At 36.8% G+C, this 16,294-nt stretch overlaps 2 protein-coding genes across 2 annotated transcripts in view; both read left to right on the forward strand.

Annotated features, from left to right (window-relative positions):
• Positions 1-16,294, forward strand: part of LOC309497183 (E3 SUMO-protein ligase ZBED1-like) — a 164,328-nt gene that overhangs the window by 98,470 nt on the left and 49,564 nt on the right. The window lies entirely within an intron of this gene.
• slc2a13a (solute carrier family 2 member 13a) overlaps positions 1-16,294 on the forward strand; it is a 58,847-nt gene that overhangs the window by 32,399 nt on the left and 10,154 nt on the right. Inside the window, exons 4-5 of the mRNA XM_082167412.1 lie at positions 1,821-1,929; positions 14,782-14,945. Coding sequence (XP_082023538.1) covers positions 1,821-1,929; positions 14,782-14,945 — 273 coding nt within the window. The remainder of the gene's footprint in view (positions 1-1,820; positions 1,930-14,781; positions 14,946-16,294) is intronic.

Raw genomic sequence — 16,294 nt, forward strand, 5'->3', positions numbered from 1 at the left:
CTGGGCCGACACTACGTTCCTGTCTGGGACTGGTCACATATCTTCACGTGATGCGATTTCATAGGTCAAATTTGAACTTTGGAACGCAGCGAAATGCAAAACTTTTCTCATGAGCTTGCGTTTCCGGTCTGATGCATTCGCATGCGTTTAAATGGATGTAAATGGAATGAAATGTTTATTGTGACCGCCCCCTTTATTTTGTTGATGTGCCTTTGCTGACATGGTAACCAGTGCCTGGTTCTGCATTTGGGGTGTTAGGGGCCATTAACACAACTCTATTTTCAACTAAAACTGGAAAACTTTTATGTGCATTTGCCATTCATTTACACGTCAACAGCGTTTTGGGGGCCTGAAAACGCAAACTTTTAAAAACGTGTGTTTCAAAGTGATGTCACAAAACCAGATGTTTACTGACTGGTTAAAACTCTACTGTACTAACAAGCTGTAGACTTGTTGAATCTAGAGACCAAAATATCACAGAGAACTGGGGGTGGACTGCATTGACTTGGCCAGTAAGAAACCACCAAAAATCTCTAGCAACGCCCATACAATACAAGAAAAAATGTTGGGAAAAAATATGTCTGACTGAAAGTTGAACTTTAAAACAGATAATTAAGGAAACCAAGTAGTTCTTCACATCATCTTAGACACGATGCAGATTTGTTGTATAACTTCCATGATGACTTCTGGGGCCTCCTTAGTTACCATGTTCCCTAAACCCACTGCAATTAGATTAAAAGGGCACACAGATGTTTTGCCAGTTTTGTTTGGAAGTAAGGATTGCATGTCTGAGTGGATGAAGTTAGTGTCTCATTAAAATCACTGTTCCTCTGTACAGTCCTATTCCTAGTGGTTCATAAATTTGAGTTTGGAGCGGTAATCAAATAAGCACCTCTAGTCGCTGTCTCTGGAGAATATCCAGTCATCACTCGACACGAGAACCTGCAAGCTTCCTCTGACAATATCAGACTAACACAGCACAATTTCACTCCCAATAGAGGTTTATGTGTGGGAGTGGATAGAATTATAGGAATAATACACCCAAACATGAATATTCTGTCATAATGTTCTCATCATGTCATTTCCAAACCCCTGTGGCATTATTTTTCTCTATATACTTATGATTTTTCTGTAATAACCTCTGTGCTGCTCTTATTAAATGTTTGAAATCAATTTAATTCATGTCATTGTCTTGGAAAGAAACTAATAAATGTATGTGCTTATTTTAATGCCATGGATTAGCCTTTTTTGATATCAGCTTACTAAGAGTAGGCAGCCATTTTAAATTCAAACATTTGAGAGATAATTATTGTGTTAAAAGTTATGGGGGTTTTTTTGGTCACACTGTGAAGAGAGAGTTTTTGTTGACTAGATTTTGTCCTCTGAATAAAAATGTCCAAACAATACACTTGAATTTCATGATTTTAAATAATGAATTATAAAATATGCAATATATAAGAAGGTTTTCTAAATGTAATACAAAATAAAAGACGTGTTTAAATGTTAGTAAATGTAATGAGTGTCAAACTACCATTTCTCAGTTTTGCTTCTTCCTGGTGCAACTCATATTGCCGGTCGTTTTTTAACGTTATAAAAGGGCTTTAATTCAGCCCATAAACTGAGTACCATCCATTCCCAAATCTACTGCCATGAAACCACCATAGCTCTCAAATCTCATTAAATCAATTTAATCGCTGTCGGTGTAAATGGGGCTTTAACAGGGACAGAGGTATTTCTCATAATAGGATGTGTGAGTCATTCTTGTTGTTGATGCAAGTCTACATGTTGACGTAAATATGTATTTATATTTGTGCTTCCAGAGGGCCCAGTGATCTGGCGCATGCTGACCTACCCTCCGGCTCGCCGTGCTCTCATTGTGGGTTGTGGACTCCAGATGTTCCAGCAGCTTTCTGGCATCAACACGGTCATGTAAGTCTCCTTCACTCAATTCTCAGGTGTTCTTTGAATCTCAACTGAAGTACTATTATCAAGTCTGCTCATTTTTTTTTGAGCATTTCACATGTAAAGCCAGTAATAATGCCAATTTAGGTTTCTTGGACCAAAGCAATAGTATGTCTACAAAGTATAATTATCAAATATATCTTGATTCAAATATGTCTCCTTTTTAAAAAATGCCACAATAGATGTCCATTTATGTAAGAGGACAGACTGTTTCACAACTAATTCAAAATTCAGAAGTTGTTCATTCTCATTCACCGATGTGACTGTGCCTTTAATTCTCATTTTAGCTTAACTGTAATGGATACCCTTCTAAAGTGTGATTTCCTCTTCGTGATCTCTTGTCTTTTTCGCTCCTTAGTCACTGACTATTTTTCAAGCATTGTAAACAATCTCGGAATGTGTGCTGTTGCTAAGCAACCTCTCATGGCAAAACGAGAAGTGTTTATGGGAGGGAGGGAGAGGGGAAAATTGTGTGTGCGACTGTGTGTTTACTTATTTCTCAGCTGTCATTTTGGAAGATGACAGGTCATGACAGATGGATCCTAAAATGGCATTCTCGGTCAATCAAACACCTTCATTCTTATCCTTCTGTCGTTGTCAATCAATCTGTCCAAAGCAGGTTTAGACAGACAGTGTAGCAGTTAAAACTGACAGGTACACTCACACACATGTATGAAGTAGTGTTTAGTAGGTTTAACCTGATGTGCTATTTCATATTTACCCACAATCCCCTACTCCTCAATCGTTCCTGCATTGTCAGATGTCAATCCTTTGTACACAGGAAGTCTTGTTGTGGGATGTGTTATCTGTCAAGCTTAACCTCTGCACGAAGAATTTGTCAATACCTCTCATGGAGCAAATGTCTTGGGGGACGTGTGCCAATTTGATGTCAGCTGGAAAAATCGATTTGGTTCAGAAAAGCACACATCCAAAAGCACACATCCAAATCTTACACTGCTATACGATAATCAATAATATCAGAAAGGTGATCAGCACATCCTTAAGTTGGGGTCAGACAGATCGGACCACAACCTGAGAAAGTAGTCACTATGTCTGATTTCAAAGAAATTGATGGCAAAATTGTGGAAGAAACCGTACAGCACCTTAAAACATCAACCTGCGCCCTTGACACACTTCCCACATTCCACATCACATTTTTCAAAAGTGTGTTAAACTGTTTAGAAGCCCCATTGACTCCCTGTGCTAATGCATTGATGAAGTGAACTGTTGGATGTGCCAACACTTTCTTCAGTTAAACGAAGACAAAACTGAAGTCATTGCGTTTGAAACAAAGATGAAGTTCTCAAGGTGAACGCATACCTTCACTCCAGGGGTCAAACAACAAAAAATCAAGTCAAGAAACTTGGTGTGACACTAGAGTCAGACCTTAGTTTCAGTAGTCATGTCAAAGCAATAACTAAATCAGCATACTGAAAAATATTGCAAGAATTAGATCCTTTGTTTCCAGACAAGACTTAAGAGAAACTTGTGCATGCTTTCATCACCAGCAGGGTGGATTATTGTAATGGACTCCTCACTGGCCTTCCCAAAAAGACCATAAGCCAGTTGCAGCTCATACAGAACGCTGCCGCCAGGATTCTGAGCAGAACCAGAAAATATGAACATATCACACCAGTCCTCAGGTCTTTACACTGGCTCCCAGTTAGATTTAGGATTGATTTTTAAGTATTATTACTGGTATATAAATCATTCAATGGCCTAGGACCTCAATACATTGCAGATATGCTCACTGAATATAAACCCAACAGATCACTCAGATCATTAGGATCACATCAGGGGTTCACTCTAAGCATGGTGAGTCTACTTTTAGCTATTATGCCAGCCGCAGCTGGAACCAGCTTCCAGAGGAGATCAGATGTGCTCCTACAGTAGTCACATTCAAATCCAGACTCAAAACACTTCTGTTTAGCTGTACATTTACTGAATGAGCACTGTGCCACTGTTCGTCCGACTGTTTGTACTGTATTTTCTCTTCTTTTTTATTCTAAACTGTTTTAATTATTCTTATTTCTTTTGATTATTTTAATTTCTTCTATGTAAAGCACTTTTAATTACCATTGTGTATGAAATGTGCTATATAAATAAACTTGCCTTGCCTATATGTTACTAATGGCTGCCCTTACACTGTAATTACAGCATCTTCCACAGAATTTCATGAGGTTTTACCGACAGCACGAGGATCCAATGGCGTTACGAGGTTTAGTTGCAAGCTCTTTTTAATTATTTTCATTGGTTAAATATTCGCAAAACCCACAGACCGACATAAAGGGTCACCAATGGTAATTATTTATGTCAACAAAAATTCATAAGAAAGATTTCCATCTGACAGTGACGATGTAACTCCTCAAAAGAATTGCAAATTTTTGAACAAAGGTGGCTAATTCGTACGAATTCATACGACCTCACTTGTACAAATTCATAAGATTTTTGCTAAATGGTATATATTTTACGAGTTGCCCAATTCGTATGAATTCTTACTAATGACCTACCCCTGACCCCACCCCTAAAACCTACCCATCACTGGGGTTTAGACAGGGGTGAGCCACCTCGTACGGATTCGTACAAATTGGTCGTGAGATAGCGTTGATCTGAACACAAAGACGATAGAATTGCTTTATCAGTGACAAGCATCCCCTCCTGATGGACAAGACCCCTGTGTAGGCTGAAGCACTGGCCATTCTGCTGTCGTAATTAGCTTGTGCTAATGCTTCCTTCCAATCAGACATTGAACTAGTCTGCTTTCCTGCAAACAGCTTTATCTCCCCTTACTCCACTCCCAAGCCATTATTCACATGCCTTAATTGATAACTAATGTGTTATTTAGTATAGAACATTGTCGTTACATGCTAATACCAGAGTGCTAACATTTAAACAAGTCTGAAGGGTTGTAGAGGAATCAATATTGCTGATGTTGGGTTGTCGATGGCATTCTGTATGTGTATATGTGTGTGGCAACTGAGCCTCATCTGTGCCTGGATAAAATGATTAGATTAATCCCTGTTGCCGAAACAGGCAGAGCAATCCGGAATCTCTGCGTTTTAATAAAGACGGATGCTCATTACAGTCGCTAGTGGTCATCAGCAAAACAGATTGGTTCTAGTGATACATTTTTGGCCTGTTTTCGTTCTTGCTGGTACGTTATGACTTGTTCCTTGGGTTTGTGACAGTGCTGGCACCACTGGCCTTTGGCGCTCTGTGTTTTTGTGATTCATATGGAGTTGTGCATGATTCATAATTACCAGCTGTGAACCTCTCACAGTCTGTTCACTGACCAGACAAACAAAAAAGCTCTGATCTTGGGTGTGTTTCCCAAAAGCATAGTTACCAAGCTATAGTTCCAAGATCCATCATTACCAACATAGTTCAATGATTCAATGACTTTTACCTCAATAAACTCCTAATAACTGCTTATTTATCATTAGTAAGGTAGTTGTTGAATTTGGTATTGGGTAGGATTAAGGGATGTAGAATTTGGCCATGCAGAATGAGGCATTAATATGTGCTTTATAAGTACTAATAAACAGCCAATATCCTATAATATTCATGCTAATAAGCAACTAGTTAATAGTGAGAATTGGAGCCTAAACTAAATTGTTACCGAAAAAAATAAGTAGTCCTCAGATGCCATGTTCTTGAAGAAATTACGTGGAGAAAGCTTCTGACTGAATAAACCGCATGTACTGTATACAGGAGTAAACTGTAAATCAATTACATATTGCATGTTAACATGATTAAAATAATGAATGGCTTTGTGAACTGCAATAACTGACCTGGGATTTTGAATCAGTTAATTAGCAAGTTCTTAACCTACCACCTGCATGTGACGTCAATAAATCCAATTTGTGGAATCGATGTGGTTCAAACGATGGAGGTGTGACCATGTTACTCCAATATCTGGGAAACAGTTGTTACTAGTACATTTATCAAACAATGCATCATACTATGGTGGTTAAGCAGCGAGTTATGATTTTGTATTGGAAACGCACCCTTGGTTGTCTGCCAATTGTGTAATTTCAGGGAGGTAGGGGACAATGAGGAAAAAGTGTAGTGTTTACAAATTCGCAGGCTTCTAAAAATTAGGCTAGGTCTTTCAAAGAAGATCAAGATTAGTGGCATCAAATCTTTGAAGATTTTCAGGGGTGAGTTCAGTTGACAGTTTTGGTGTTAAATCCTGCATTTACAGTCCAACTTAACCTATGTGCTAGTATAACATGTCTTTGTTATGTCTTGTTTTTCAGCACAAACAAGCCTCCTTTTCAGTCAAATGAGGCTCAATATAGAATGCGCAATATTAGTCATATTATCTTGAGGCACTTTTTCGATTGTTCGCACATCTGTATATTCCTTTTTCTTTTCAGAGTTTTGTGTTCGGATTTACTTGCCCTTAAAGTCAAAATTAAATGAAAATTCACCCTATCTTTTAGATCTTAATGTGAATTATTCATGCATGTATATATTATGCTTCTGCCCTGATCATTTAATCCATGCTCCTAACTCAAAAAGTCTATCATTTGTTTGTTTGATGTGTGTACTTGGGTTCAGATCAGTGTGTGTACATACCGTATACCATCTAAGCATGAAACAATGTTCCTTCCTTTCATTATTAAAATAGATTAGTCCCCATGGGATTGCTTCTCTCTACCTCTTTCTCTGTCTGTCTCTCTCTTAGCGTCTCCCTCTGTTTTTCTCTCTAACACACACTTCTCACTGGCTTCAGTGCTGAGTACAAGTCCAACTGCTCTCAGCCTGTTCTCCATTATATCCCTTCACTCCTGTTACATCACGTTTATCATGAAGATGGATGGTGTCTGAGATTCAACCAAACACAGCACAAGCAATCTGTTGCTCCGTGAGTCAGTCCGTATGCAAAAACCCTTTCAAAAGGCTCATTTATAAGAGAGAGAGAGAGAGAGAGAGAGAGAGAGAGAGAGAGAGAGAGAGAGAGAGAGAGAGAGAGAGAGTAAATACGACATTCTTCTTAAGGTTTAAAAAGACAACCTTATAACAAAAATTACAATATTTTTTAAATCCTCTATTTTTGTCCAGTCATTTTTGTTGCTATTAAATGGTCATTCAACCAAAATTGTACAGCTTTAAATAGTACATTGAGATATGGTTATATTAATCCATACGAATCAAACTGTTTAATCCAGGTTTGGGGTCCACCCAGACAACAAAACTGATGGGAGCAGCTTGGTTTGCCGTTCACATGGGTCTACCTTTGTGGGCATGAGCCCTGAATATTTAAGGTGTCAGTTCAGTTATAGAACACAGTTGTTGCTCTGAAAAATGGCTGACAGCAGCTTTCTGGTGATGTGTGATTAAACCCACTGCGTAATTAATCACACACACACACACACACACACACACACACACACACACACACACACACACACACACACACACACACACACACACACACACACACACACACACACACACACACACACACACACACACACACACATAGGCTAGTCATCGTGACATTCTGTGAAATCACAGTCCAGTGTTGGTGTTGTTGAGGTTTCAGTCATTATAATGCTGCCTCTAAGGCCTTAGTGTGTACAGGAAAGACAAATGGCTGTTGAACTCTCACTTTTCTCTCGGTGGAGTGTGGCAGCAGTAAGACCTTTGAAAAAGCCTCATAACTTAAATGTCAGTGTGTGGTGTGTGTACCTTCGCCTAGAGTGAAAGAGGCAGTCTGCTGGTCAGCGGGAGTCTCTTACGAGAGAACATAGTGTATTTGAGAGTGTCTTCTATCTGGTATCTGTGTACACTTCTATATTTCTGGTTTAACACAACTAATACCTTATAAAAAAATAGGCTTTTATTCACATGTTAACAGTGATTAAACTATCCCTTTAAAGGGATACTCCACCGAAAAATGAAAATTCTGTCATCATACTCACCCTCATGTTGTTTCAAACCTGTATGAATTTCTTTCTTCTGCTGAACAGAAAGGAAGATATCTAGAAGAATGTGAGTAACCAGACAGTTTTAGATACCATTGACTTCCATAGTATATTTCTTTCCTACTATGGAAGTCAATGGTATCTAAAACTGTCTGGTTACTCACATTCTTCTAGATATCTTCCTTTCTGTTCAGCAGAAGAAAGAAATTCATACAGGTTTGAAACAACATGAGGGTGAGTATGATGACAGAATTTTCATTTTTCGGTGGAGTATCCCTTTAAGTAATATACTGTAGTGACAATTAAACTAATCCCATCATAAACGCCAATGTGGTTTTATTTTGTGCCAAACAGTCAAATTTCAGTTTTGATTTTTTTTTTTTTACTGTATATTTAAAGGAACACTCCACCGTTTTTTGAAATAGGGCTTATTCACCTTCTTTCCTACATTTAGATAGGTGGGCAAATGCATTTTTGTCTCAGTGCATGCATTGTTTTAGTTTGACAGGGTTGGCGCTAGCTTAGCTTAGCATAATGAATGGAATCCTTTGTTGCCAGCTAGCATGTCCTGAGTAAAAGTGATACAAAATTTTTTTTAAAACCCACCTAATTACTTCTTGTGGCCTGCGTATTCACAACAAGTACAAATAGCGATGCAGATTAACACTAGGCGATTTCCTATGCAGATTTTGACTTGGGACTATATTAGGGGGAAGCACAGGTGAAGCACTGCTACTTGGGCGCAGAGATATCACGCCCAAGTAGCAGTGCTTCGCCTGTGCTTCCCCCTAATATAGTCCTTAATATATAAGTCAATATCTGCCTAGGAAATCGCCTAGTGTTAATCTGCATCGCTATTTGTACTTGTTGTGAATACGCAGGCCACAAGAAGTAATTAGGTAGGGTTTTTTTTTTTTTTTTATATCACTTTTACTCAGGACATGCTAGCTGGCAACAAAGGATTCCATTCATTATGCTAAGCTAAGCTCAAGCCCACCCTGTCAAACTAAAACAATGCATGCACTGAGACAAAAATGCATTTGCCCACCTATCTAAATGTGGGAAAGAAGGTGAATAAGCCCTATTTCAAAAAACGGTGGAGTGTTCCTTTAAGACATATATATGGCTAACATCTTTGTTCAACATTTACTTATAGGTTTTCTGTTCATACAACATTTACTTTATGTTTGCAGAACAGTTTGTACTGGCCCCTCCTTCAATGACTGCTTCTTTTTGTAAGTTTGTAATAACGAAACAAAGTTTACGATTTACAAAACAATCACACCAAGCTGCTCCAATTAGGACTGGGTCAGGGGTGCGTATCCTGTACAACAATGTAAGTCGCTTTACGATGGATCGTTGAAGAAATCAGCTAGCTAGTCACGACTGTTTCCCGAAACCATACTGTCGCAAATTTGGCGTTCAACCACGTTGGTTAATAATGTCACTGCAATTAGTGAATTAATGTAAAAATACGTTTATTAATCAAGAATCAAACATGGATGGTTTTTGATTCACTCATAGGAGTCACTTTTAGAGTATTTTAGTATGGTGTTTCATCCGCATCTGTGCTCAAATGTATTCATCTCTCTGACATCAGGTAGAGTCAATGTTGCAGCTTAGTTTCAGATCCTCAAAGAGAGGAAGTGAATAAAGATTTTTCTCAAAAGATCAAAAACTTGATTCTTTTAGACATTTTTTTAGCCCTTTCAAATGAGATCCAGTCTAGACGTTGACCACACCAGTCTTTATCTCGTCCAAACACTCAGCAATTACCTCTTCTATCCACATCAGAACCCTCCCCCCCATCCCTCGCACACCATCTGACATCTCTGTTGATTCCCTGACTCACGTCGAGTAGTCAGGGGTGAATTTGCCATGCAGGGTTATGTCCGAGAGCTCTTCAAACAGTTGCTATTTTCAGACAAGAATCCATCTTACACCTTGGCATGGGTCCATGGCTTTTGCCATTTCCTACTCAATGCCTATCTTTGAGTTCATTTGTGCACCGAGGCTTTCGCAGGGAAGTTAGCGGTACTATAAATAAAAGAAAACCGTGACTTTGTTAGTGCTTTCATAATTCTAAAGGTCAGTCTGTCTTGTTTTTCCATTTTTCAGCTTCACTGAGAATCTTTTAACTATCGCCATTAAGGATCCAGCTTACATAAGCTATAAAAGCCAAGAAACCGCTTTCTATTTTGGTTGAACCAGAGTGCTTCTAATTCAGCTGGTCGTGATGGACTGATGTTGTTGAAATTATCATACATATTTTGTGATATATCAATGTTTGTATCTTTATGCTTTTCATAAATATTTTCAGATTTGTGGAAATGCTAAATAGGGATTTCTTCACTTTTAGGTTTGTCCACAGTCTTGCCAGGTCTGCGGTTTTCCCACGGAATCGGGCTACTTTTACACTGTTGCCGCGGGGAGTTTTTCTAGACTTCTTTCTAGTTTTTCGTATTGAACACCCTCACCCCACCTGGAACGCGATTGGGATAGTTTTGGCAGTGATTGGGCTAGTTTTAATTTGCATTTGGGCCGGTTTTGTTGTGCAGACCTGGCAACCCTGTTTGTACATTTAAAAACTCTAGTGGCAAAACATCCGTCTGCCTCCCTGTATCCTCTCAACCATCAATCATTTCCAGGAAGCAGTAAGTCAATGCACCTGAATGGATGCTCACTGTGACCAGCTAGTATGGTATGTTTTTCTCTATTTATATTGTCAAGAATAATGATCTGGAAAAAAAAATAATAAAGAACTATAAAGTTAGACATTACTCAATTAGGGATTTTATATTTTTAACAATTATTTAACAGATATTTTAAACAACAATAATAAAAAAAACAACTAAATATATAAAGTTAGACATTACTCAATTAGGGATTTTATATTTTTAACAATTATTTAACAGATATTTTAAACAACAATAATAAAAAAAAAACTAAATATATAAAGTTAGACATACTCAATTAGGGATTTTATATTTTTAACAATTATTTAACAGATATTTTAAACAACAATAATAAAAAAAAAACTAAATATATAAAGTTAGACATTACTCAATTAGGGATTTTATATTTTTAACAATTATTTAACAGATATTTTAAACAACAATAATAAAAAAAAAAACTAAATATATAAAGTTAGACATTACTCAATTAGGGATTTTATATTTTTAACAATTATTTAACAGATATTTTAAACAACAATAATAAAAAAAAAAACTAAATATATAAAGTTAGACATTACTCAATTAGGGATTTTATATTTTTAACAATTATTTAACAGATATTTTAAACAACAATAATAAAAAAAAAACTAAATTTATAGAATTCAACAAATCTACTGTTACTAACTAATACTTACTAATGTTTTTTTAGAACTAGTACATAAAATAATATAATCATGTATACATAGTTTTGATCAAAATAAATACATTTGCTTGGAGGAATTAATAAAATTACAATCTGAATAGCTTTATTTTTTTTTTTTAGGGCAATATTCAATACTGTTTTACTTCTATATACTAAAAAGCCTGGTTTATTTCCTGAGAATGTATGGATATGGAATTTAGCCTTAAATAAATATATAAAAATATGTGTGAGTTTTGTCTTTCTGTCTTGCATAGAGACCCAACAGCACATTTCCACTGTCAAAAAATTGAATAATATTATATATATTTGTGTAAAAATTAATTTGTATAAAATGTGAGTATTTTCACACATCTTCATTTCACATAAATTTGTTTTATTTAAAAGCATAAAAAAAAAAAATGTCAAGGAACAATGAATAAACATGATATTTTTAAGTTGAAAGGCTGAAATAGTAATCTTTGTTTTATTCACAACTTTGAAAAATCATTTTACCCAGTATGCACATGCTATTTAGAGTCCTTCTCTTGCATTTTTCAATTTTAAAATAATTTAAGGGCTTAAGATAGTGTTAGCGCTTGAAGACCAGTAGATGGGCAGTGTAGGTCATTTAAACAAACCTACAGGAGTCGCTGACCCACTGCTAGAAGCGCTGATTTCTGAAACAAAACAAAAAAAACTTGCCATGATGTCCAGGGAGTAAGACATCTGGCCCTGCGTGAAAACTCATCAGTAACTTAGGAGCAATTCTTCTCATTTTCTGACCTTTGACACTACTATTACCACAAACAATACCTGATCTCTCTGTCTTTGTACTACAGTGATGTACCTTCTTTTATCAGGGCTTTTTATCCAGCTTATTTGTGGCCAATAGAAGAGACAATTAGGGAATGAGTTTTTTCCCCCCAAAAAGACCCTTGCTGAGGGCAACCAAAGGTTCACATTTTAATCAACCCAATGGAATAGAGCCAGGAAGCTTTTAAGGATCAAGACAGAGCACTTTAAACACACACACAGACACACATACACACACAAGGGAATACTGTGAATAGAGAACTAGGCGAAGGTGATAAATCTCCTATGAGAGGAGAGAGTCTGCAGGCAAACAAGATGCGTGTGTGAAATATGTCTAAAAGCTCAAAGGTAGTCCAGTCTTCACGAAAGTAGGAATGAATTCCTGTTAAATCTGGAGTAGCTGCTAAAATGACCTTTTTTAATGAGTGGTTGGTTAAATGCTCAACGTCTCACAGCTGAGACCCTTTGACGTCATGGTTTGAAGAGCTGCATTAATGGAAATAATTAGAGCGATGTAATTCCACACAATCTGGTGGATGGTGAAGGTCTGTGCACAGGTGTTTACTGGTCAGACAGAATTAACAAGCATTACATTTAAAATGTAATACTAACCAGTATCCAAGTGGGCATCAATAAAGCAAGAAGGAAATAAGCATTAGTATAAGGTTAAATATTTTGAAACATGTCAAGATTGTGTCAGTCATATTTTACACTAAAATCCCCCCCCCCCCCCCCCCCCCCCACAAAAAATAATATTTTGGATAATATTTTGGATTAAAAAAAAGAAAATAATCCTAAAAGTAACACGAAACCATTCCTTCAGGAAACCATTGCGACTACTGTGATCTGACATTTTTTAAGTCTCATTGCCGAATCTGAGCACAGACTCAGTCTGTCCTGGAACTGCCTAATTTAACAATGTTTCTACTCTTTAAAACTGACACAGTAGACCAAACAATAGATACCCCAAATGTGTGCTTTCACAGCAGCTCTTCTTATCAGCACTCTCGGAGCAGAGTATACTTTCTCAGTGGGTAGACTGAAAGCATTGTTTCTTTTCTCTTTTTTTCATCATACAATCTCTGTATCTTGTAAAAATTTTCGCAGGATATTCAGATTTCCATTGAGGTTTCTTGTACTGCAAAACCACAGGATTTCATTTAAATGAATCAACTGTATTCAATATATTCGGTTCTGTTATCCACTTAGCATGCATTTTTCCTCGAATTGTATAGCAATAAGGTGTCCAGATTTCTGAAATAAACCCTGGGACAATATATCAAGATTTTTTTTTCAGTTTTGTCATTTTCCAGCATTGTTATCCGAAGTATATATATTTTTTCCATTTATTTTTCCCATAGGGATTTTTAAAAGGTGTTTTTTCAAGCGTTATAAGGCATTAACCAAGCCAGACAAAATCGGGAAAAAATTCGAAGGCAGCTATTTTCTATTTCAGTTGGGAAATACCGAAACCCAAAATAAATAACATATAAATCAGCATATAAAAACAGTCCAATAAATGTTGTTTCTTACACTCTGGTTTCTATGGGAACCGGAGCTTCTAACTGCCGTGATTTGGATTCAGTCGCGACAAAACAGTAATACTATCTATCAGGATGTGCTTCCAATGCTTGACTGAGGTTAATGTTAGGGTGTAGGTTGAGGTTAGAGGGTATTTAAGCGCTGTGTTGCCACACTGATGCAATGACTTTACCAATTGGCAATTGGCCCTTTTATTTAGAATGTGGCACGAGCCACTATATTTCACACTGCAGTTTCTCCGATTCATATTAATAGTAGTATGTCTTTGGTAAAATTACGTCTTTCTCACCATTCACTTTGTACTGTATAAATTGCATGGAGCTGCGTGATAATTCTGCAAAACTACTTGTTTAGTGTTTCACAGAAGAAAGAAAGTCATACAAGTTTGGAATGACATGAGGGTGAAACTGAATAGGTGAAAGAATTTTCATTTTTGGATTAGCTGATTGTATAATTTGGCATTCAAGACTAAGGCTGCATATAATAATGCAAATCCCTTGTGAATGCGTGTGAGAGAGAAAGAGAACAGAAGATGGCATTTTACTTTGGGTTAATACATGTTTTCCTGCTTCAATCATTTGAGTCGAGAAAAACACGAGTTTCGCTCTCTGGCTTAACCTCACATCCATTATGCAGCGTTCAAGTGCTGATGTTACAGGCGAGTGCATGTCTGTGTTTTTGAGTACATGCTTAATTACTGTACAGAATGACTAAATATTCTAGGTTTTTAATCGTAAAGGAGGATTTAAAACACATTCATGCATAACAGTTGATTTAAGTAACAGTAACTGCTAAAAAATTATTTTGTCCCCTGCTCATTGATGAAAGAGATATTTGAAGGATTTAAAGTCCTCAAAATCATAACGAGAGGCAATTAGTTGCAAGTATGCTTGAAAAAAAGGAGACCGTTTTACCTGAAAAAGATGAGATGACATCAGCCAGAAAGAGGTGGATGAGTTGATTGCAAGGCCACGATCTCATTGGCTGATGCTACATGGGTGAAGTGGAACTGATTGGCTGGCTCAGTCAGAGCGGAAGCTGAGACACTAAAGTGTCTGGCTATATGTTCAAAATTGCATATACTGTTACTATTTCTGAAGAATAATACCCACAATGCAATGTGACTGTACTCAGAAATTCATCTATATATGTTCCCTTTGCGTCCTATCTGTAGGTACTACAGTGCCACCATTCTGCAGATGTCAGGAGTACGTGATGACAAGTTGGCAATCTGGCTAGTGACTGTAACAGCGTTCACAAATTTCCTATTTACTCTGCTGGGCGTTTGGTTGGTTGAAAGGGTGGGCAGACGCAGACTTACGTTGGGAAGCATCTTCGGTAAGATTTTGACATACTTCAAGAAGCAAAATATACTGTATATTCCAGTGTATTCCACACTTATTTTGTATTTTCACATTTAACATTACTGCATTTTATATAGAGAGGGGAGGGGGGTACAATTCAACAGTTTGTGGTCAGCAAGAGTTTTTTTACTGTTTTAAAAGAAGTCTCTTATGCTCACCATGGCTGCGTTTATTTATCCCAAAAAAATACAGTAAAACAGTAATATTGGGGCAAATTTATTAGTATTATTACAATTCAAAGTAAGAGTAAGAGTTTGTATTTATTCCTGTGATGGCAAAGCTGAATTTTTTTTAGCATTACTCCAGTATATGTTCCAGAAATCATATTATAGTTATTTAGTGTGCAAGTAACATTTCTAATAATTTTACAATGTTGAAAACACTTGTGCTGCTTATTGCTTTTGTGGAAAGCAGGATACATCATTTTCAGGATTCTGATGAAGTTCAAAAGAACAGTATTTATTTGAAATAGAAAGGTTTTGCAACATTATAAATGTCTATACTGTCAGTTTAATACATCATTGCTGAATAAAAGTATTAATTTCTTTCAAAAAAGAAATAAAAAAAGAAATTATCTTACTGACCCCAAACTTGTGACCGGTTGTGTATTTGTATTTAAAATGTATTTTATTCTATTTAATGACTTTCTAGCAACATTTAATTCATGAAACAGTAAGAAAACGTAATGGTATATGCCAACGCTATCTCACGACCAATTCGTACGAATTTGTACGACATGTCTTAACCCCACTGATGGGTAGGTTTAGGGGCGGGGTCAGGGGTAGGTCATTAGTAAGAATTCATACGAATTGGGCAACTCGTAAAATATGTACGAATTGCTGTGCGATCAGATTGCATATGCAAACATATTAACCAACTAGTTTGGCCAACAGATATTGTAATTAAAATGTATAAAATGAAAACACAAAGTTTAATTGTACTCTGGACTTTCAAAGATATAATTACAAAGATATAGTTGCTGTCAAGTCAAGTCAAGTCAAGTCAAGTTTATTTGTATAGCGCTTTACAAAATACAGATTGTATCAAAGCAGCTTCACAGTATTAAATTAAAATAATACAACAAAGTTTGTTTCAAGAGGAATTTATTGATTGATAAAATTAAATTAAATATCCCCCAAATATCCCCAACTGAGCAAGCCAAAGGCAACAGTGGCAAGGAACCGAAAAACTTCATCAAGTGACCTAATGGTGTCCTAAAACTCCATCAGGTGACCTAATGGAGAAAAAAAAACCTTGGGAGAACCCAGGCTCAGTCGGGGGCCAGTTCTCCTCTGGCATTTATGAGCTAGAGGCCGGATTGTA

The sequence above is a fragment of the Leuciscus leuciscus genome, assembly GCF_965113295.1.
Source record: "Leuciscus leuciscus genome assembly, chromosome: 4".
Lineage (NCBI taxonomy): Eukaryota > Metazoa > Chordata > Actinopteri > Cypriniformes > Leuciscidae > Leuciscus > Leuciscus leuciscus.